This window comes from Pogoniulus pusillus, chromosome 13, assembly GCF_015220805.1.
Source record: "Pogoniulus pusillus isolate bPogPus1 chromosome 13, bPogPus1.pri, whole genome shotgun sequence".
Classification (NCBI taxonomy): domain Eukaryota; kingdom Metazoa; phylum Chordata; class Aves; order Piciformes; family Lybiidae; genus Pogoniulus; species Pogoniulus pusillus.
The window spans coordinates 29,576,623-29,599,449 of NC_087276.1; the positions used below are offsets into that span (position 1 = coordinate 29,576,623).

The 22,827-nt window shown below is 44.7% G+C and overlaps 1 protein-coding gene across 3 annotated transcripts in view; it reads right to left on the bottom strand.

Moving 5' to 3' along the window:
* The window catches only part of TRRAP (transformation/transcription domain associated protein), a 133,754-nt gene that overhangs the window by 106,354 nt on the left and 4,573 nt on the right, over nt 1-22,827 (bottom strand). For all 3 annotated transcript variants that reach the window (XM_064153740.1, XM_064153739.1, XM_064153742.1), the window contains exons 5-20: nt 21,235-21,345; nt 19,919-20,023; nt 19,011-19,094; nt 18,308-18,364; nt 17,075-17,200; nt 15,941-16,018; nt 15,638-15,726; nt 14,002-14,098; nt 12,773-12,911; nt 10,818-10,896; nt 8,963-9,197; nt 6,268-6,595; nt 6,048-6,145; nt 5,121-5,315; nt 3,835-4,026; nt 93-258 (exon numbers count right to left, since the gene is read on the bottom strand). In XM_064153740.1, coding sequence (XP_064009810.1) covers nt 93-258; nt 3,835-4,026; nt 5,121-5,315; nt 6,048-6,145; nt 6,268-6,595; nt 8,963-9,197; nt 10,818-10,896; nt 12,773-12,911; nt 14,002-14,098; nt 15,638-15,726; nt 15,941-16,018; nt 17,075-17,200; nt 18,308-18,364; nt 19,011-19,094; nt 19,919-20,023; nt 21,235-21,345 — 2,179 coding nt within the window. The remainder of the gene's footprint in view (nt 1-92; nt 259-3,834; nt 4,027-5,120; nt 5,316-6,047; nt 6,146-6,267; nt 6,596-8,962; nt 9,198-10,817; nt 10,897-12,772; nt 12,912-14,001; nt 14,099-15,637; nt 15,727-15,940; nt 16,019-17,074; nt 17,201-18,307; nt 18,365-19,010; nt 19,095-19,918; nt 20,024-21,234; nt 21,346-22,827) is intronic.

Sequence of the window (22,827 nt, forward strand, 5' to 3'; positions counted from 1 at the left end):
TTTGTTTTTTCTCATTATATAATGTAACTTGATTAATATTATTTATATCAAAAGACCAGAAAGGGGAGTGGGGAAAGAAGGAATTGCTCTACCTTGCAGTAAGTTCGGCAACAGTGGCAGGAATTCCTGATACAGCAGATCGTGGCTGCCTCCTCCAATCGATCTGAACAGTGCTCTGAGCAGCAGGAAATAGTTATAGGGCTCCTTGGCAGTCTGTGCAAGTTCCATGGAGCTGTTCACAATCTTGTGTAAATGTGGCTATGAACAACAAAAATAAAAGGCTGAAGATTAAGAAAAATACCATTTTTACCATCATCATCATCCTGTACAAGACTTCAGCAAGAGGCATGTTCTTCAGATCAAAAACCTTCAAATACTCCAAACACTTTGATATGACACTAATTTTGATCTGCTGTTGAAGAACTGTTGTAACTAGATCTCTACTTCAACAGCATGAAGAACCCAGAATATTCTTTACCTCTATTAAATTTTGCTATCAAAAAGGAGAAATGACCCTACAAAACATTTTGCCAATCTGACAAAATGAAAACCATTTGCTCCAGAGAATCTTTGACAGAGCAATCAGTGCACCCTCAGCAAGTCTGCAGACAGCACCAAGCTGTGTGGCATAGTTGACTTGCTAGAGAGCAGGGATCCATCCAGAGGGACCTGGACAGGCTGCAGAGGTGGGCCCAGACTGGCCTCACGGCATTTAACAAGGCCAAGTGTATGGTCCTGCACCTGGGTGGGTGCAATCCCAAGCATAGCTCCAGACTGCGTGGGGAATGGCTGAGAGCAGCCCTCAGGCAAAGGACCTGGGGGTCTGAGGTGATGAAAAGCTCAACATGAGCCAGCAGTGAGAGTGCAGCCCAGACAGCAACCCTGTGCTGGGCTGTAGCAAGAGCAGTGTGGGCAGCAGGGCAAGGGAGGGGATTCTGCCCCTTTACTTTGCTCTCCTGAGACCCCACTTGGAGTACCAGATGTTAGGAAAGGGCTCTTTGCAGTGAGGGTGGTGAGACACTGGCACAGGTTGCCCAGGCAGGTTGTGGAGCACAGAATCACCCAATGTGATCAAAGATTTGTGCTCCACAACCTCCCTGGAGCTGTTCAAGGCCAGGTTGGATGAGGCCTTGAGCAACCTGTTCTAGTGGGAGGTGTCCCTGCCTATGGCAGGGGGTTGGAACTGGCTGAGCTTTGAGGTCCCTTCCAGCCTAAACCACTCTATGAGTCTAAGCATACACAGCAAGAAGGGCAGAATGGCAAGAGAAGACACTTCCCAGTATTAATTTAATCCTTGTTGATTAAACTCCATCATTCATCCTTAATTGTTGTAAATGCTAAAATTACACATGGAAAGCAAACTGAGACAAGTGAAAAAAAATAGCTCTGGAACTGGTGGTCTTTCTAGAGCAGAGGACATCAGCAGTTTGCAGGAATCATAACGAACAGTGGAGAAACAGAAGGATTCTCACAGATCAGGAACACACAGACAATTCCTGATTTCAGCAACAACTAAAAGCTTTCTACATGACTATGCAAATGCTGCAAATAGCCTTCATCACTCAATTAAATTGTCTACCCAAGGCCCATTTCATCAATCCTGAGGATACAAAAAAAACATTACAGAAGCGTGAGACTGTGAAGGTAGTAAATCACACTCCTGAAATTGGATCTCCAGCTCACAAAATCCAAATGACCTTGGTTCTGATGACTAACTGCAGGAATTCAAGCAAGATGATATGAATATTGCTTCGTATTACCTCTGCACATTGCTTTGTATTACTTTTATCTTTCAAATTATCTGGAAAATTAGTAATCTCACCTACCTCCCTTCTAGACTGAACTAATCCTGTTACAAATCATTAAGCACTGAAACAATAATCATAAGAGTTATCTGTATCAGAAATTTTGTTTATTCTAAAGGTAGAAGAGAAATTATAAGAGAAGGACAGCCTCTAATCAATCTTTTCATGTTTTCTGGGTATAGGCAGCTGTTACTTTCATGAGAAAAGCACACTGCTGCTTCAAGGTCACCATTTCTAAACTCACCAAATCATGAGATCATCTCATCAACATAAATGGGTCCCAACTGATCACAATGTCAGTGCTTAACCCAGACTTTTTAACAGCATAGAAAGAGCCAATTCAAGGTTTATGTCACTAAACATGACACAAATGAACAAGAGTCACCAAAACACAAAACAGTGATTTCAGTCTAAGCAAGTCTTAATATTACAAGGACATTGAACTCAGCACTGGTCAGGTCACACCTTGAGTGCTGTGTCCAGTTCTGGGCCCCTCAATTCAAGAGAGATGTTGAGGTGCTGAAAGGTGTCCAGATAAGGGCAATAAAGCTGGGGAGGGGCCTGGAACACAATCCCTATGAGGAGAGGCTGAGGGAGCTGGGGTTGTGCAGCCTGCAGAAGAGGAGGCTCAGGGGGGACCTCACTGTTGTCTACAACTACCTGAAGGGACATTGTAGCCAGGTGGGGGGTGGCCCTTTTCTCCCAGGCAACCAGCAACAGAACAAGGGGACACAGTCTCAAGTTGTGCTGGGGTAGGCATAGGCTGGCTGTTAGGAGGAAGTTGTTGGCAGAGAGAGTGATTGGCATTGGAATGGGCTGCCCAGGGAGATGGTGGAGGCACCGTCCCTGGAGGTCTTCAAGAAAAGACTGGATGAGGCACTTAGTGCCATGGTCTGGTTGACTGGATAGGGCTGGGTGCTAGGTTGGACTGGATGAGCTTGGAGGTCTCTTCCAACCTGAAAGCTGGGGATAAGGAAGGGACAGGGACTGCCTCTGCTCACTTGTGCCCTAGGATTGGACAGGAGCAATGGATAGAAAATACAGCACAGCAAGTTCCACCTCAATATGAGGAAGAACTTCTTTTCTGTAAGGGTCACAGAGCACTGGAACAGGCTCCCCAGAGACACAGTGGAGTCTCCTTCTGTGGAGGCTTTCAAGCCCTGTCTAGATGTGTTCCTGTGCAACCTGCACTAGATCCTATGGTCCTGCTATCGCAGGGGGGTTGGACTGGAAGATCTTCCAAGGTCCCTTCCAAACCCTAACATCCCATGAAGCCAATTGTAAAACACATGCAGAATAGACATGTGTGCTGATCATGAAGTTACACAGATCCTAATCAGGTCACACAGAATCATAGAATGGTCTAGGCTGGAAGGGACCTCCAAAGGTCATCTAGTCCAACCCTCCCTGCAGTCAGCAGAGACATCCTCACCAAGATCAGGTTGCCCAGATCCCTGTTGAGCTTCACTCTGAGTATCTCCAGAGGTGGGGCCCCAACCACCTCCCTGGACAACCTGTTGCAGTATTCCACCACCTTCATAGTAAAGAACTTGTTCCTAACATCCAGTCTAAATCTGTTTTAGTCTAGGTTGAAGCCATTGCTCCCCATCCTGTCACTGAAGCCTTTTTGAACAGTCTCTCTCCATCCTTCTTGTAGGTCCCCTTCAGGTACTGAAGGGTCACTATTAAGTCTCCCAGAAGCCTTCTTTTCTCCAGGCTGAACAACCCCAATTCCCACAGCCTGTCATTGTAGCAGAGATGCTCCAACCCCCATGTTCCTGTCAGTCATTGACACTCACAATTAGTACATCACTCTGCAGTTTCAACTATGAAGAAACACTCACAGAACCTATCTCCTACAAATAAGACAACACACTTGGCACTGGAAGAAATGAAGACACAGCATTAGTAGTGATTCAAACATGAAAAGACCAGGAAATGCCAGACAGTGTAAAACTACTACTCAGACACTCAAAGAATGTATCAGAAGTCAAAACAGACTTTTTTTGTTTTAACAATTGACCTTTACCTTCAGCATTTGCTCATTTTCAGCTGCAAACAGTGAAACAGAGCCAAAGACTAACTTGAACAGCTTGAGATACAGATTGGAAAGTTCCACATTAGAGCCCATTTCTGGCAGCCGATCCAGAAGATATTCCACCAAAATTGTTGCAAAGAGGGCAGAGGTAGTAGGGTTTGCCAAGAAGGAATTGGCAACAATCTATAAAAGGAAACCACAAAGGAGTTATTGTTGCTGTAGTGAAAAGAAAGCAGGGGATAAATGTACTGTACATGTAAAACAAAGACCTAAGACAAATTTCCTTCCCCATCCCCACTGCTACCCAAGTCATGCAGGTTACCCTCCAGGGAAAACCAACATAAGATATTCAAGTGCTGAGTTTCATTTTACAAGTGGATTGTTCTACAAAACAGGAGAACGTGGACACAACCAGCTGAACAAAATGAGAACTCCACAACATTCAACACCTCTCAAAACTGAAGTCCATTCATATTTTCTCACCTGAAGAGCTCATGTTTCTATTTCATCCCTTACTATGGACTTTCTAAAAATCCAAAGTGGTTTCATAGACCCCTTTACTCTGATCTCATAAGACACTACCTGGAGGACTGTGTGCAGTTCTGGAGCCTCCAACACAAAAAAGACATGGAACTGTTGGAGCCAGGCCAGAGGAGGCCACCAAGATGCTCAGAGGGCTACAGCAGCTCTGCTATGAGGACAAGCTACAAGAGCTAGGGCTCTGCAGCCTGGAAAGGAGAAGGCTTTGAGGAGACCCTATAATAGCCTTCCAGTATCTGAAGGGGGATAGAGGAAGTCTGGGGAGGGACTATTGACAAGGTCTTGTAATGACAGGATGAGGAATGGGTTTGAACTGGCAGAGGGGAGATTGAAACTGGATGTTAGGAAAGGGTTCTTTGCAGTGAGGGTGGTGAGACACTGGCACAGGTTGCCCAGGGAGGTGGTGGAGCACAGAATCACCCAAGGTGATCTTTGATCACCTTGGGTGATTCTGTGCTCCACCACCTCCCTGGAGGTGTTCAAGGCCAGGTTGGATAAGTCCTTGAGCCACTTGTTCTAAAGGAAGGTGTCCCTGCCTATGGCAGGGGGCTGGAACTGGATGAGCATTGATGTCCCTTCCAACCTAAACCATTTTATGATTCTAATCTTCTGTCCTAATTATTACATATATACATTATCATTTATACTTGCACTTCAGCCTTATGTACTTCAAAGCATAAGCTCTTCTCTATGTGCTGTTTAGTATTAACTAATAAAAGTAAACAAAAACATAATACCTGAAGAGCATAGTTTTTGGAGATCCTCTCCACCATGTAGGGCACAGTAGTTTGAAAGATTTCTTTGAAAGTTAAAGGATTCATCATTGTGAACACACCAGCAAAATGCTCCAGAACTTCCTTTTCCTCTTTCATCCTGACTGTCTGACAGTTTGCCACTCGCACATACGTCTGTCCATTTCCTGCTATTTGGACCTAAAGCAGTTGAGAAAGCAATTTACTGGTGATGGAATTTTAATACCTTTCCTCCCTATTCTTAAAGTGCTACTCTTAAAATACCTTTTGACAGAAACAGATTTGACAGGTTTCAGGGCCAAGCCCCTTCTGATTAGAAGTGGAGCATGACAGCCAACAGTGACAAGAATACTAAAAATCAGAGTATTTTCAGCACAGACTTCAAAGCCATGAAATCAGGAGCAGAAAAAAGATGACACCATAATGTATTTGTAATTGATTATCTCCAAATCACGCACATCTACATGTCATCAATACCCAGTGTAACTATAGAAGATAAAACACAACCATGTGAATGCTTCAGCTGACAGCTAAACTACCTCTTTGGAGGCAGGATTTCATCCACAGGTACGTTTAGTCCAACCTGTCTGCCTAAACACAGACAGTAATGGCTCCTGAGAAACGAATTTGTTCCTTGCAAGTGACAGGAATCACAGAATCACAGAAGTTATGACATTTGTCACTTGCAAGGAACAAATTAATTTCTCAGGAGCCATTACTGCCTGTGTTCAGGCAGACAGGTCAGACTAAACGTAACTGTGGATGAAATCTTGCCTTCAAAGAGGTAGTTTAGTACTTGGAAACTGATACATTTCCCAATAGCTGTGGTCCTGTCATTAAATGCAAATATACTACAGGTGAAAATCGTTATTAGAAGATCTAAAACTGATATGAAGTGGACAGGTTACATACCTGATAAATATCTAAAGCCTGCATTGCATATTTGACCAGTTTGATGTAGATTTGAGTCTCCTTAGGTTGCAATTGCTTATTGGGAATGAACTGTGCTTCTGAAAGAAGAGCAAGAACAAGACAGTGGTTAACCATTAAAAATACTATTTGCTTTCATGTTAAAGAGTTTCAACTGTAGGATTACAGAAGATCAACACTTTGGAGTATTATGCACTCTTACCACCAGGAGCTTTGCAGGATGTTATGCCCCACGTGATTGTCTTGACACCACAGACCAAGGTTTTCACTAAGCTTCGGCAATCTGTGACCTGAAAGGTCTGCTTGTCTTCTTTTTCTTTCTCCCCTTGTTTTTCAAACACAGGTACTGGTGCAGGGGCCACTGGAGTGGCTGGGGCAGGAGATGGAACAGGAACAGGTGCTGCATTTGCTGCCGTGGGCACTCCTGGTAAGGCAGCTTCAGCAGCCCCAAGTTCTGACTGGGGCTTGCACTTTTTAAAGATGACAGAAAGTTGGTACCGAGCTATAGTGTGAAACTTCAGGACAAAAACCTGAGAGGAAAGACATATGAAAGAGCAGGGAAGAGTAAACAAAAAGGAAAGCAAGTCTCACCTTCAAAAATCATCCTAAATTTATTACTGCCAATACATCAAGTTAACACGTGGAAATCAGTACAATTTACAATCAAGTATTGCTAGAGCCATTCAAATGACAGCAAACAATTAAAGTTATTAATAGTTTGCTTAAATTACTAAGTTAAAATTAAAAATATTTGCTGAAAAGCAGAAAAACTGAGTAAAAAAGCCTGATCTCTCTCCAAGTCTACTGAATTTTCAACTGAGAGCTACTGAAATTAATTCTGAAAAGAAGATTGAATATTTTTCTATGGATATTTGCTATTAAGCACAAAAAGCTTTAAGTTTCCAAATGTAGATGTAATTTATGTCAGAAGGGAAGAAGTTCTTTACAGTGAGGCTGCCCAGGGAGGTCGTGGATGCTCCCTCCCTGAAGGTGTTCAAGGCCAGGTTGGATGAGGCCTTGAGCGACCTGTTCTGGTGGGAGGTGTCCCTGCCTGTGGTGGGGGGTTGGAACTGGATGATCCTTGAGGTCCCTTCCAACCTAAACCATTCTATGGGTTAAGAGATCTGTACATCTTAGGTTTAAGTGTGCATTTTATGCAACACATCAGGTTTAGAAGGCAAAAAACAACTCTGCAGAACAGAGGTCCCCAGAATTTCTGCCTCTTGACTGGTAATAAACAAGGGACACAATGCACAAGGTTTCAGTACTGTCAAGTCTACTTGGCTTGCTCAGGTAATTCCCCACTACCACCACAGTTCTGTAACAGAATGGTTTAGGTTGGAAGGGACCTCAAGGATCATCCAGTTCCAACCCCCACCAAAGGCAGGGACACCTCCCACTAGAACAGGTCATAAAAATCATAGAATCAGTCAGGGTTGGAAAGGACCACAAGGATCAGTTCCAACTTACCTGGCATGGGTAGAGACCCCCTACTCTAGACCAGGCTGGCCAGAGTCTCATCCAGCCTGGCCTTAAACAGCTCCAAGGATGGAGCCTCAATCACCTCCGTATGCCCCCTTCCACCCCAGAATTCACATACAAATGACCAAACTGTGCTGCATTACATATTTATCTTTTTTCTCAAGCAGAAAAAGAACCTAAGAAGTTTATTTGAAAGACAAAGCCTACTAGAAGGCTACTTCAGTTTGGAATGGATCTTGGAATGAAGGATCCACTACAATGCATAAAATCATGACTTTTTCTTTGCACCATCATCTGTATCTCAGATTCAGGATGAAAGTCACTCCATAAACCACTGCCACCTAACAAGAAAAAGTACAGAGCTAACAGCAAATAAGGTGGTGATGGCCAAAAGGACTAAATCTCTTCCCTAGTGAATTCAGAACCATGCAAGCCTGTCAGTGACAGAGGTGATCCACTACATTTAGACTTCCTAGATCTCCCTTACAAACAAGTAGCCATACAGAGAAAAAGAACAAAGCAAAACAGTTAAGTTACCCTCAGTATTACAGACATTGTTTCCTGCTCTGAAACAAGGCACTGAATGAAAAAATTATTCCAGTTGCACAGCATTTTAAAGAGCCCTTTTCTGAAGTTTAAAAACTAAGTAAGTTGTCCATGGCACAGCAATGTGCCCTTGTGGCCAAGAGGGCCAATGGGACCTCGGGGTGCATTAAGAAGAGTGTGTCCAGCAGATCAAGGGAGGCTCTCCTCCACCTCTACTGTGCCCTGGTGAGACCTCATCTTGAGTACTGCCTTCAGATTTGGGCTCCCCAGTTTACGAGGGACAGGGATCTAGTGGAGAGAGTCCAACACAGGGCTAAGAGGATGATTAGGGGGCTGGAGCACTGCCTGATGAGGAGAGACTGTGGGACCTGGGGCTGTTTAGGCTGGAGAAGAGAAGACTGAGAGGAGATTTAGTCAATGTTTATAACTGTCTGAGGGATGGGAGTCAGGAGTGGGGGGACAGGCTCTGCTCACTGGATAGGACAAAGAGCCTTGGATGTAAGCTGCAGCACAGGAGGTTCCACCTCAGTGAAAGGGGGAACTTCTTGACTGTAAGGGTCATGGAGCACTGGCACAGGCTCCTCAGAGGTTGTGGAGTCTCCTCTGGAGCCTTTCAAGGCCTGTCTGGATGTGTTGCTGTGTGACCTGAGCTAGATTGTATGGTCCTGCTCAGGCAGGGAGACTGGACTCTATGATCTCTTTGGGTCCTCTCCAACCCCTGACATCCTCTGTGTGTGTGCAAATACACTATGCAGAGTGTCTCTACAAACCCTCCTTTCTGAGGAAAGGAGAAAGCAGAAGGTGACTGACAACACACAACGAAAAGAGGACATTCAACTCATTCGCAAATGTTTTAAACAAGTGAATACCTCCAGCATTCTCATAAGGATATCTCGACCATTTCCATTTTCCTGCTCACTTTTAGACCGGATGCAGTCCACCAAATTGAGCAGAAGTTTGCAAGACATGGTCTGGATACTGCTAGGCAACGACTCATCATCGATGTTCTTGGCAAACAACTGGACAGCAAGGGAGAGATCATTGAGCGGCAAATGCTGACGGACATGATGCACCAGGTCTGCCAGTGTGCTGTATGCAAGTGGCCTGTCAGTTAAAAACAAGAAATGAAGAAAACACATGGAGGACAATTAGAAACATTGCTAATTGGGCTTAACATACAGTCACTGCCTGGAACTATTTCCAGGGTTCTTAATCTACATTTTCAATTGTTACACGCAAAGGCAGAGCTCAAAACAGGAGAATCAATCCAACAGGAGAACCACAACCTGCACAATCTAACCAAAGATGCATTCATAGAATCAACCAGGTGCTGTGCACTGCAGGATTTAATTAAACTGAAGATACATTAAAAAAATCAAGTTTCATTAATGTGACAATGAAGAGTGATGTGCCTGCACTATGTCACTTCCCAAGTTATACAGTCCAGCTCCAAACACAATGCTTTCTCCACAGACAGAAGCCACTGTAGCACTCTCACATTCACTTAGTTCTTCTAATGGTTGGGGCTCTTCAATCTGGAGAGGAGAAGGCTTCAAGGAGATCTTGTAGCAGCCTTCCAGTATCTGCAGGGGGCTACACAAAGACTGGGGAGGGACTACTGACAAGGTTTTGTACTCAAGACAAGGTCTTGTACTCAAAACAAGGACTTGAGGAGGAATGGATTTAAGCTGGATGGGGTGGGGGGGATTTAGACTGGATGTTAGGAAGTAGTTCTTTGCAGTGAGGGTGGCAAGAGACTGGCACAGGTTGCCCAGGTAGGTTGTGGAGCACATAATCACCAAATGTGGTCTTTGATCACATTGAGGGATTCTGTGCTCCACAATCTCTCTGGAGGTGTTCAAGGCCAGGTTGGATGAGGCCTTGAGCAACCTGTTCTAGTGGGAAGTGTCCCTGCCTATGGGGGGGGCGGGTTGGAACTAGATGATCTTTGAGGTCTCTTCTAACCTAAACCATTGTAGGATTCTATAAATATCAGTTTTAGGCATCTAGTACAGTGAATACTTCTAAGTCTCATACAATAGAATCATAGAATCAACCAGGTTGGAAGAGACCTCCAAGATCATCCAGTCCAATCTAGCACCCAGCCCTAGCCAGTCAACTAGACCATGGCACCAAGTGCCTCATCCAGTCTTTTCTTGAACACCCCCAGGGATGGTGACTCGACCACCTCCCTGGGCAGCCCATTCCAATGGCAAATAAGAAGGTACAGATGATACTTAAGCCAGAGGAAATATTTCTCCTAAGTTAATACACTGTAATTTGGTCAGCAAGAGCACCTAAGTCCCAGTAGAGCACTGAAGACACAGCAAGTAGCCTTTAAAAAATAAATGAGGAGAATAAATTTTAATCTATTCATTGACAAAACAGTTTAAATCCCATTCAGATTTTACACAGGACATAAGATTGAGGCTGTTTCATGAAATATTAAGGAGATATTGAGTTGTTCTCATTGTGGTGACTCTTTTGGTGGTGCTCTGCAATTCAAAAACTTAAAATCATTTTCCTTCACTTGTTTAATTTTGCCCTTCATTCATGCTATCCTGCTGCATCATCAAAGTGTGAAACAATAACCACTTTTACATCAGCATAAGCCTTCCAACATTAGAATCTAATAAAATGACTTCTTTAAAGCAAATATTTAGGAACCTATAAAGACACTGTTGTAAATATTAACAAATACTGAAAGTCACCACCCTGTCATACCTCAGTGTCTCTCGGGCAGTGTATCCAGAGCCAATTAGTATAGATTCATCAAACAGCTTGTCCATACATGGAATAAATTCTACAATGAAAAAGAGGAGAAGAAAAGTGAAAAAGCTGTTGTCAAACAGAAAATGATTGCCAAAAACAAAGTAAGAGAGGCCAGCATCAAACCACTTAGGGATTTAAAACTAAGTCAATGGGTTTATTCTACAACTCACTCCTGAAGCTTATAAAAGGCAGTGTCATTTACACAGGAACCTTCAATCAACCTCCTGTGAGCATGAACTGCACTGATGCCTGGCCCATTAAAAGGTCAAAGCCACAGCATTGATACAACAAAGAACAGTCACATCTGGAAAGAGAAAGAGTGCTTATGGGGTTTTCAGCTTTGCAAAGCCTTTTCAGTGCCATGGATGAGTTAATGGAAAGGACAAGTTTGGGCAACACCATACAACACAGGCCTGTTTTGTCTGGCATTTTATCATAGGAGCTCTATCCCAAAATATAAGGAGGAATACATGCAACTTGATGTCCAGGGAACAAGAAGAAGATTTCAGTAACAAAATCAAGTGGCAAAAGAAGACTACAGAAGTATTATCTTTTTAAATGTAGCAATCGAGTTTATGGAAATGATTAGGTCACTCCACCCTAAAGGCAGATAATTGAAATAGGAAGGATTAAGTGTTCACACCTCCTTATCACAGTATCACCAAGGTTGGAAGAGACCTCACAGATCATCAAGTCCAACCATTTACCACAGAGCTCAAGGCTAGACCATGGCACCAAGTGCCACGTCCAATCCTGCCTTGAACAGCTCCAGGGACAGCGACTCCACCACCTCCCCAGGCAGCCTTATAATGCAATAAATCAAAACTTACTATTAACAAGTAGGCAAAGAGACAAACACAAAAGAGGAAGGGATAAAGTTCATCTTTTACAAAGCACTCTCATCTCCAGTTCTGCAGTTCTGCCAGAACATATTCACCAAATTTAGTTAATCCAGGCAGACCAAAAATGGTTTGCCTCCACTGTAAGCTGAATCAAACATATGGCATCTGGATTTGACAGAACTACTTCCCCTCAGGTTAAGAGACAAATACCTTCAAGTATCTCATACAACTGTAAGCATAATTAGAAAGCAACACAAATATTTATCATCAAGTGGTAATTACTGGGAAGAGGAGACACATGGAAAGCTAGGAAAGCCACTTGTGCAGTATGCCAAACCATTCTGATGATCTTTGGTTTTTAAGGAAAAAGAGAAAAGGCAGAACAAAAATCACAGCCATTGCCAACACAAGCCTTACTGTGCAATAGCCCACAGCAAATAATAAGCAATATGTCTCTTAAATCCACTGTGGTAGTTTGAGGCTAAATGGCCTATTTTAATGAATGAAATTAGATGCTAGGCCGTGCAAAGGAACCAGTGGTGATGTCTGCTGCACTCACAGGCTTGCTGAGATGGATAAAAACAAGAACACAAACACAGAGACACTCTGTCTTATCTATCTGTCAGAGTTGGTGTCTGCTTTTTTTTCCTTCCTGGGCTTTTGCTGCTCTGCCTGGATTTGTGTAACCCAACTAAGCCTTCTGCTTCTAATCTCTCCTTGCCAATCCTCCAAACTCACCTTGCATGCACGGCAGACTCTGGGATAAGGCAGAGGGGTGGAAAGAAGGTGGAAGGGTGGTTGGGAGCCCCTCTTGAGGACTCTGGTTTCTGGGAGGGCTGCTGTGTTTCTGTATTATTCTGTATATTTCTGTCTCTAGCTGTAGATACTGTAACTCTCTGCTCGTATCTTGTGCTAAGCTGTGAATATAAAGCTTCATTCCTTATCTTCCAGCTGGTTGAGTCCAGTCTGGGTGATGTCATAAGTGTGAGGGGGCAGGTAACTCCCCAACCATCACATGAAATAGCTGAAATCTTTACAGAGAGATGTTTAGAAGGTGCTACATACGGCTCCTCAAGTCTGTGGTCAGGATGTGCTTAGCAGCAATGAGCAGCTCCTTCCGGAGGTGTGCGGTTTCAGCAGGGCAGTTGGAGAGTAACTGCAACATTCCTTTGACCATTTGCTGAGAATATTTAGCCACTAATTCCTGCAACAAACAAAACCAGGAATACAATTACAGAATCACAGAATGCTTTAGGTTGGAAGGGACCTCAAAGATCATCTAGTTCCAACACCCCCACCACAGGCAGGGACACCTCCCATTAGAACAGGTTGCTCAAGGCCTCATCCAACCTGGCCTTGATCCCTGGGCAACCTGTGCCAGTGTCACCACTCTCACTGCAAAGAATCCTTTCCTAATATCTAGTTTGAATCTCCCCTCTGCCACTTCAAACCCATTCCTCCCACCCTATCATTAAAAGCCTTGTCAATAATTCCTCTCCTGCTTTCCTGTAGGCCCCCTTTGGATACTGGAAGGACACTATACAAGGTCTCCTCCAAGCCTTCTCTTCTCCAGACTGCAGAGCCCCAACTCTCTCAGCCTGCCTACATAGAGCTGCTGCAGCCCTCTCAGCATCTTTGTGGCCTTCCTCTGGACTCACTCCAACATTTCCATGTCCTTCTTGGGCTGGGGGCTCCAGAACTGCACCCAGGACTGCAGGTGGGGTCTGAGGAGAGCAGAGCCAAGGGGCAGAATCCTCTCCCTTTCCCTGCTGCCCACACTGCTCTTGCTGCAGTCCAGCACAGGGTTGCTGTCTGGGCTGCACTCACACTGCAGGCTCCTGTTGAGCTTTGCATCACCCCAGACCCCCAGGTCCTTTTCCTCAGGGCTGCTCTCAGCCATTCCCCACCCAGCCTGGAGCTGTGCTTGGGACTGCACCCACCCAGGTGCAACACTATTTTACAACACTATTATCACATGACTATTCTAAAGTGTGTCCTTCACCTTTGCAAAACAACATTCAATTACAATTCACTTCTTTCTTTAAGAAGTCTAATGGCAAAACTAAAACACAGCAGCCCTACCAAAAATCCCTGGGGCTGAAGCACAGCACATTCTTACTTGGCATCCACATAAGAATACTTCTGAAAGGACAACCAAGTGTAGCCCCGCCTTAGTTTTGCTACACAAATGATCTTTCCAATCCCCAATGCACTCACTGAAGGCTGCTCACTGGCATGCCATAACAACAGATCTCTTGCACCAAGAGTACCAAAGTAACCAAAAAACAACTCACCTGGTAAATTCTTATGATGTAAGCCAAAAAAGACAAGGTTTTAATCTGAGCAGCAATAAAATCAGCATACAATTCCTTGTTATAAAGTTTATGTTGCCTGAAATTAAAATTGAACAGTGATTATGATTTTGTTCCTCCTCTTCAACACCTTGATTCGAGCTTAAGGGAATTTTCATCATTCCATCACCTTGGAGTGAGGTTCTTGCTCCATAAAGGAGCAAAATCACAGGAAAGTCCACTTAAAACAATCTCTCTGCCATTCAAACTCCCATCAGCTGATGTTCCAGGCAGAAATGCACAGCCCTGAGGCTGCCTCACAAATTTCTGCTTTCTATGAAAGCCAAGTCAATACATCAGCATCAAACATTTGGCTTCATTTCCCTAACTGGCCCATTTTTCCCCCCAAAGCAGTATTTCCTCCCACAGACTTGTCTGTCTCTCATCAAACTTCAGCCACGTTTTCAGATCACCCAGGCAGACAGGAAAAACAAGAGATTTTACTCCTGCTACTCTGCTCAGCATCACTTTGCTCCTCAAACATCTCTTAAGCATCTTTATCTGCAACATCACAAGGTCTCATCTAAGCTATATACCCTGAAAGAGCAAAAATGCATCACTGGTGAAATGGGAATGATTTAACAGCAGCAAGTGGTCCCCACCACACTCTATCTCTGGTAACACAGCCTTCTGGCAGAATTTCTCTTTAAAAACTGCAAATTGGGATCTATTGCACAACTATGGACTTCATCGGTGACATAAGATGGAAATATTAATATCTGGCAGGTATTTCACCTACAAAATACAATTGTTTCTACTTTTGAGATTGAAAACACTAAGTCTAGAAGCAAAAACTCTCATTAGATGCGAGACAAAAACTTGTTGGATGATACTGAATAGCAGAGTTAAGCAGTTCATCTCAAACATAGAATCAACCAGGTTGGAAGAGACCTCCAAGCTCAGCCAGCCCAACCTAGCACCCAGACCTATCCAACCAACTAGATCATGGCACTAAGTGCCTCAGCCAGGCTTTGCTTGAAGACCTCCAGGGACAGCAATTCCACCACCTCCCTGGGCAGCCCATTCCAATGCCAATCACTCTCTCTGACAACAACTTCCTCCTAACAGCCAGCCTAGACTTCCCCTGGCACAACTTGAGACTGTGTCCCCTCCTTCTGTTGCTGGGTGCCTAACAGAAGAGACCAATCCCACCTGGCTACAGCCTCCCTGCAGGTAGTTGTAGACAGCAATGAGGTCACTCCTGAGCCTCTGCTTCTCCAGGCTAAACAACCCCAGCTCTCTCAGCCTCTCCTCATTGGGTTTGTGTTCCAGGCCCCTCATCAGCTTTGTTGCTCTTCCCTGGACACCTTCCAGCACCTCAACATCTCTCTTGAATTGAGGGGCCCAGAACTGGACACAGTACTCAAGGTGTGGCCTGACCAGTGTTGAGTACAGGGGAAGAATAACCTCCCTCATCTTACTGGCCACACTGTTCCTGATACAGGCCAAGATGCCATTGACTCTCTTGCCCACCTGGGCACACTGCTGACTCATCTTCAGCCTACTATCCACCAGTACCCCCAGGTCCCTTTCTTCCTGGCTGCTCTCTATCTTCAAAACAATGTTAAACTGCTCTTACCTTGCTTGAGCAGAAACTTGTATTATGATAGTGTTCATTATCAAGGGCACAAACTCAGCCACCACATTATGAATGTTCAGTTTGTAGAGCTTAACAAAAACAAACAAAAAGATTAGTAGAGAAATGTACAAGTCACACCTAGAGTCAAATTATGTGAGAGCTCATCACAAAAGGAAGAAACCTCAGTGACTTAGACCATACTTTCATCTCAAAAATGTTACATTCATTTGTACTATGTAGCCAGAAGTTACACTCATGCAGCAATAAGAAGTACTTTGAGGTAAAATGCTGGAGGATACTAACCTGATACATAAGAACAACAATAATAGGTAGCTCAGCCAAGACTTTTAAAGATAAAGATCCTCTGGGGATGATAGAGTGCTGAAAGAAAGAACACTGGTTTAGAAATGGTATAACAAGTCACAAAAAGCATTGGATATGCAGTTTTGATCCAACTGCTCATTTTAACAGCACTGTATTTACACAAAAACACAGAGTGGTAGGGGCTGGAAGGAACCACAAAAGCTCATCCAGTCCAACTCCCCTGCCAGAGCAGGATCACCTATACCAGATCACACAGGAACACAACCAGGGGGGTTCTAAATATCTCCAGACAAGGAGACTCCACATCCCCTCCAGGTACCTTGCTCTACAGTGTTCCATCATCCTCACAGTGAAAAAAATCTCTTCTCATGTTTCCTTGGAACTTCCTATGCCTCAACTTCCATCCACTGCCTCTTGTCCTGTCACTGGGCATCACCCAGCAGAGCCTGGCTCCAGCCTCTTGCCACTCACCTGCACATCTCTATCCACACTCATGAGGTCACCCTCCAGGCTCCTCCCCTCCAAGCAGCACATCCCCATCTCGCTCAGGCCCTCCTCCTAAGGAAGATGTTCCACTCCCTTCACCACTACTGTGGCTCTGTGCTGGACTGTCCCGGTCAGGGTGGATGTCTCCCCCGTAGAATAAACTCACTTTAACTCTATAGTCTCAACCTGGGACGTGGACCCTTTCCAGCAGTTCCCTGAGATCCTGCTTGAACTGAGGGGCACAAAACTGGGCATAACATTCCATATGTGGCCTCATCAGTGCAGAAGAGAGGATGAGAAGAACCTCTCTTGGCCTACTACCCACAACCCCAGGATGGCATAGGCCCTCCCTTGGCCACAAGAGAACATTGCTGGCTCATGGTCATACTTCCTTTCACTAGGACCCCCTAGGTCTTTTTCCCCTTCACTGCCCTCCAACGACTGCTCTATTTAGTGATAATAACATTTATAAAGCACAAAAGCATTTGCTATCATCAGTTGAAAAGTTTCAATCAGCTTCTACAAACAAATCCTGGTATGAAAGACAAGCAAAAGCCTGCCCTTAGGATCTGAGGTGCTGTGGTAACAGCAGCCTCCCAGCCCAGGAGCAGCTAGAAGAGCACTCACCGTTCTTGTTTCACTGTCTTCTCGCTCAGGGTTCACTTTCACCACAATGGTTGTTATCATGCCAACCATTTCAGGAGTAGGAACAGTGTTCTCTGGGATCACCTGAGGGTTCTCAAAATACCGATTCTACAAGCCAAGAGCAGAAGAAACACAGAGTAAAGGCTAGGAGCAGTCAAAGGCCTTAGAATTCCTCCATCGAAGTTCCCCCATAACTTACTGCAAGTGACAGTTACATTGCAGCATCTGCAAGGACTCCACACACATCCTGCAAGCATTTGCTCCCACGACAGCAAGTGGCAGAAATGCATCCACAGCTAAGGTGGTTCTTTTGTTAAAGTAAAATGTCCAAGCATATCCCAAATGAGGAAAAGGAGGGGATTTGATAAATGTTTATAAGTATCTGAAGGCTGCCAGGAGAGGGGAGACAGGCTCTGCTCACTGCTCCCTGGGATAGGACAAGGAGCAATGGGTGTAAGCTGCAGCAAAAGAGGTTCTGCCTCAACACAAGGGGGAACTTCTTTGCTGTAAGGGTCCCAGAGCACTGGCACAGGCTCCTCAGAGAGGTTGTGGAGTCTCCTTCTGTGGAGCCTTTCCAGGCCTGTCTGGATGTGGTTCTCTGTGATCTGTGTTAGGTAGGACTGTCCTGCTCTGGCAGGCAGGTTGGACTCCGTGGTCTCCTTGGGTCTCTTCCAACGCCTAACATCCTGTGAAAAGCAGGCAATGGCCACCACAGAGATGAAGCATGTTGGAGTGAATGACACAATGTCAGGGGCTGGAAGGGACCTCAAAAGCTCAGCCAGTCCACACCCCCTGTCAGAGCAGGATCATTTATACCAGATCACACAGGAACACATCCAGGCAGGTTCTGAATATGTCCAGAGAGGGAGACGCCACACCCCCCTGGGCAGCCTGTCTGCTGGAAATCACAACCCCTAACCCTTCACTCTAGAAAGCCTCAACCATTTGGCCACATGCACACCACTGCAGCCAACTGACTAGTGCTTTATTATTTGAGTTCACATCACTTTTCTCATACTGCTCATGCTCTGCTAGAAACTGAACGTTTCCCAATTAAAAAAATCTGAATTTCCCCATTTTTAGACATAATTTAGACATTTGCATGCCATTAGATACAAAAGCAATTATGTCACTAGCTTCCAGAGAGAAAATGAAGCAATAAAACCTACTTTTCTGACTGTAGGAAGAGCAACTAAAGGAACAAAAAAAACTTACCACTACTTTTGGAAGTTCTTTGTAAATCTGCTTCACAAAATCCAAAAAATGATGGATCTAGGAAGGACAAAGTCAGTTTACCATTAACAACAACAAAAATCACTCTCTCACAGTTTCTGTCTTAAGAGTAGAGTTGCAGAAAACCTTTAGGCACCAATAGGTATTTTAAAGAACCTGAAAGTGTTCTTTTGTTAATTAGAATTGCAGTGGGATAGTTCAAATGACCATAAATCAAAGTCTTCCTAGGAGAAAAATTAAGGAAACCAGTGGAATAAAAAAAGCAAACTTCCCAATACTCCTTCATGAATCAAAGGAGAGAAGGGGAGGAGGAAAAACTACAGTATTTTTACCAAGATTTTTCCTCTCACAAACTAATTCTCTTCTCTTCCATAGGAATTTTATTCCTTAGTCCAATCATTTTGGCCATAAACACTTAAAGCAATGACAACAAAACACTTAAATGGCCAAAAACACTGAAAGCAACAACAGCTCTAACAGTTTGTTTTCTTCTGGGCTGCTGGCACCATGCAATCCTCTTAAAAATTACTTTGAGGTTAAAAACACTAAAGAGAAGGATACCACAAGTCAGCATAAAAGGACAGCAAAAAAACACAAATGAACCAGACAATGCATCTGAACCAAGTAACAATTCTGAAGAGCATGGCAGCAAGTTTTACATCACACAGTAAGCTTTAGGACCTACTTCTTGAGTGATTGCTGGTCGAAACTGTTTGTGCAACTCAATGATGATTCTTAAGCAAATCAGAACATTTTCTTCATTCTCTGTCTGAAAAAAAAAAGAGCAGCTTCAGTCAGCCTACTGCTGCATCTTCCAACTACTGCAAAACTACTTCACACCCTGTACTCATCTCGGCAACCTACAAGTGCCCAAGCAACAGGCACTTCCTTGCAGCCTTAGAGTGTGTTAACCCTATACAATGGCTAAAATGAAATTCACCCCTCCCAGAACAGAACCCAGAATTTTCCAGCCCTTTCTAAAACCCCACAGATAGACACAGCCTCAAGCTACGCCAGGGGAAATTTAGGCTTGAGGTGAGGAGAAAGTTCTTCACAGAGAGTCACTGGATACTGGAATGGGCTGACCAGGGAGGTGGTGGCAGGATTGGACATGGCACTTGGTGCCAAGGTCTAGCCTTGAACTCTGTGGTAAAGGGCTGGACTTGATGATCTGTGAGGTCTCTTCCAACCTTGGTGATACTGTGACACACACCAGTGGAGCTATTTACACACTGAGACACCTCCACATAGGTTATTTTCTGTGAGCTTCAAATGAAAATGCTTTCAGTTCCAAGTAAGAAACAAAGCCTCTAGAATGAAATACCTATGCTTATTAAATCCAGACAACTCTTCATGAATAAAATCTTGTTTAGCATGAGAACAATTTCTTACATTTGTACAATTCAGGTTTCTTAAGGGCAGAAGAGAACAGAAAACCTGTAGGCAGGAAGACACCTCAGCCCTTCAGCTCTTGCTCCAGAGGCAGAGCTGTTTCAAATCCTACCCTCAGCAATTCTTGGGAGTGGAAGAAAGAAGAGGAAAATCTTTCTGAAAACGTGAAAGAGTTTTAAGATGGGAAGGGTAAAAAAGTACCTCTAGAAATCTAAACATCACAGAGAGGATATTTTTGGTGTGCAGACGAAGATGCTCATTGGTTGGTATCCTGTGGATTATTTCAAGCACCAGCTTGCGGAGTTGCTGTCAGAAGAGGAGAGAAAAGAAGAACTTTTAAACAGCCCACAAAAATAACAACTGGTTGCAACACTTGATGGAGCAGGTCTACAGGAGGGCAAAGAAAAAAATCAGGGGTTTGAAGCACCTCTGCTACAAAGATAGGCTGAGGGAGCTGGGGTTGTTCAGCCTGGAAAAGAGGAGGGGCAGCCTTCCAGCACCTGAGAGGCTGTTTACAAAGAATGAGAGGCAATGGCTTCAAATTAGAGAAGAGCAGATTTAGACTGGATGTTAGGAACAGGTTCTGCACCATGAGGGTAGCAGAACACTGGAACAGGCTGCCCAGGGAGCAACCCCTGGAGAGATCTGAAATGAAGCTCAACAGGACACGGGCAGCATCTCGTTGAGAATGCCCCTGCTGACTGCAGAAGGGGTTGGACTGGATGACTTTGGGAGGTCCCTTCCAATCTCCAGTCTCAAGTTGTGCCGGGGGAAGTACAGGCTGGATGTTAGGAAGAAGTTCTTCAAAGAGAGAGTGATTGGCATTGGAATGGGCTGCCCAGGGAGGTGGTGGAGGCACCACCCCTGGAGGTGTTCAAAAAAAGTCTGGATGAGGCACTTAGTGCCATGAGTTAGTTGACTGGCTAGGGCTGGGTGCTAGGTTGGACTGGATGATCTTGGAGGTCTCTTCCAACCTGGATGACTCTATGATTCTATGATCCAGACCATTCTATGACTATTTATTCATCTTAATACTTCAACATGTTTAAAAAAGGGAAAAAAAAATGCCATTTCCCCTTATGCAGACATAGCTTATACACAAATACACAACGTTCCCTACTGCCCACACACATGAATAAGGCAAATTTACCAACTGTGCAGTTAAAAAGCTGCAATGTTTTTAAGGAATATTTTTAAGGAAATCCGTTTTAAGTATTTAATAACAGAGATTGACCTTTTGCCTTTCATCCCACAGTACAGTCATTAATTTGCAACAACGTGTCCAGTAAGAAATCCAGTTCTGTTCTGCCTACTTGATCCTCATTTTCCCATAGAAGCCCAGATTTGCCCAGTTTCTAGGCAACTTCCTTAGAAACTGGACTGGTTCACTTCCACTCCAAAGGACAGGTCTAGTTTTAACAACAAAGTCTAGACATAAATCAGTTCATTAGACTGAGTACATTACTGAACAAGCAGTCTGCTGCATAAATTACAAAAAGGAACTCCACACAGCTTACCTGTGCTGGCTTCTCCTGCAGAAACTGAACTTCTCCATCCTGCAGAAAGGTGAGAAACCTAGGGATGATGTGTTCCAGAAAAGTGGAGTATTGAGGGGACGATGTCACATTCTAAGAATAGAACAAAAAAATGAGGAGATGGATGTAATAGACATTACACAGGTGACACTACTTTACATTCAAAGCCACTATAAGCATTTTCAGTCAGAAGGAGGGGACATTCAGACTGGAGATCAGAAAGAAATTCCTCACAGCAACGGTAGCAAGACATTGAAACAGGTTGCCAATAAAGGTTGTGGATGAACACCTGCAGGTATTCAAGGCCAGGGTGGATGAGATCTTGAGCAACTTCACCTAGTGGAACTGAGAAAAGCCCTACAGAAAAGGGTTTGGGGGTACTGATGGACACGAGACAACAATGCACACTTGCAGCCCAGAGGGTCAATTGCATTCTTGTCTGCATCAAAAGATCTGTAGCCAGCAGGCAGAGAGAGATGATTCTGCCCCTCTGCTCTGCTGTGACAAGACCTGACCTCTGAGTAATAGGTCCAGATATGGGGCACTTAATACAAGAAGGACATGGACCTCCTGGAGCAGGTCCAGAGGAGAGCCACAAAGACGACCAGAGGGCTGGAAGACATCTCCAATAAAGACAGGCTAAGAGAGTGGGGACTATTCGGCTTGGAGAAGAGAAGTCTCCAGGGAGACCTTTTAGTAGTATTTCACTACCTGAAGGGGACAGACTGTTTAGAAGGGCTTGCAATGATAGGACAGGGGGCAATGGTTTTCACAGCATCACAGAATCAACCAGGTTGGAAGAGACCTCCAAGATCATCCAGGCCAACCTAGCACCCAGCCCTGGCCAATCAACCAGACCATGGCACTAAGTGCCTCAGCCAGGCTTTGCTTCAACACCTCCAGGGACAGCGACTCCACCACCTCCCTGGGCAGCCCATTCCAATGCCAATCACTCTCTCTGCCAACAACTTCCTAACAACATCCAGCCTAGATCTCCCATGGCACAGCTTGAGACTCTGTCCCCTTGTTCTGTGGCTGGTTGCCTGGCAGAAGAGCCCAACCCCACCTGGCTACAGCCTCCCTTCAGGTAGTTGTAGACAGCAATGAGCTCTGCCCTGAGCCTCCTCTGCTGCAGGCTGCACATCCCCAGCTCCCTCAGCCTCTCCTCACAGGGCTGTGCTCCAGGACCCTCCACAGCCTTGCTGCCCTTCCCTGGACACCTTCCAGCACCTCAACATCTCTCTTGAACTGAGGAGCCCAGAACTGGACACAGCACTCAAGGTGTGGCCTGAGCAGTGCTGAGTACAGGGGCAGAAGAACCTCCCTTGTCCTGCTGCCCACACTGCTCCTGATTTTAAACTAGAGCAGGGTAAATTTATGTTAGACATAAAGAGTAAGTTCTTCACAATGGGGGTGGTGAAATACTGAAACAGGTTGCCCAGAGATGTGGTGGAGGTCCCATCCCTGGAGATATTCAAGGTCAAAACTGATGGGGCCCTGAGCAACCTGATCTAGTTGCAGGTGTCCCTGCTCACTGAACAAGATGATCTTCAAAAGTCTCTTCCAAACCAGTGC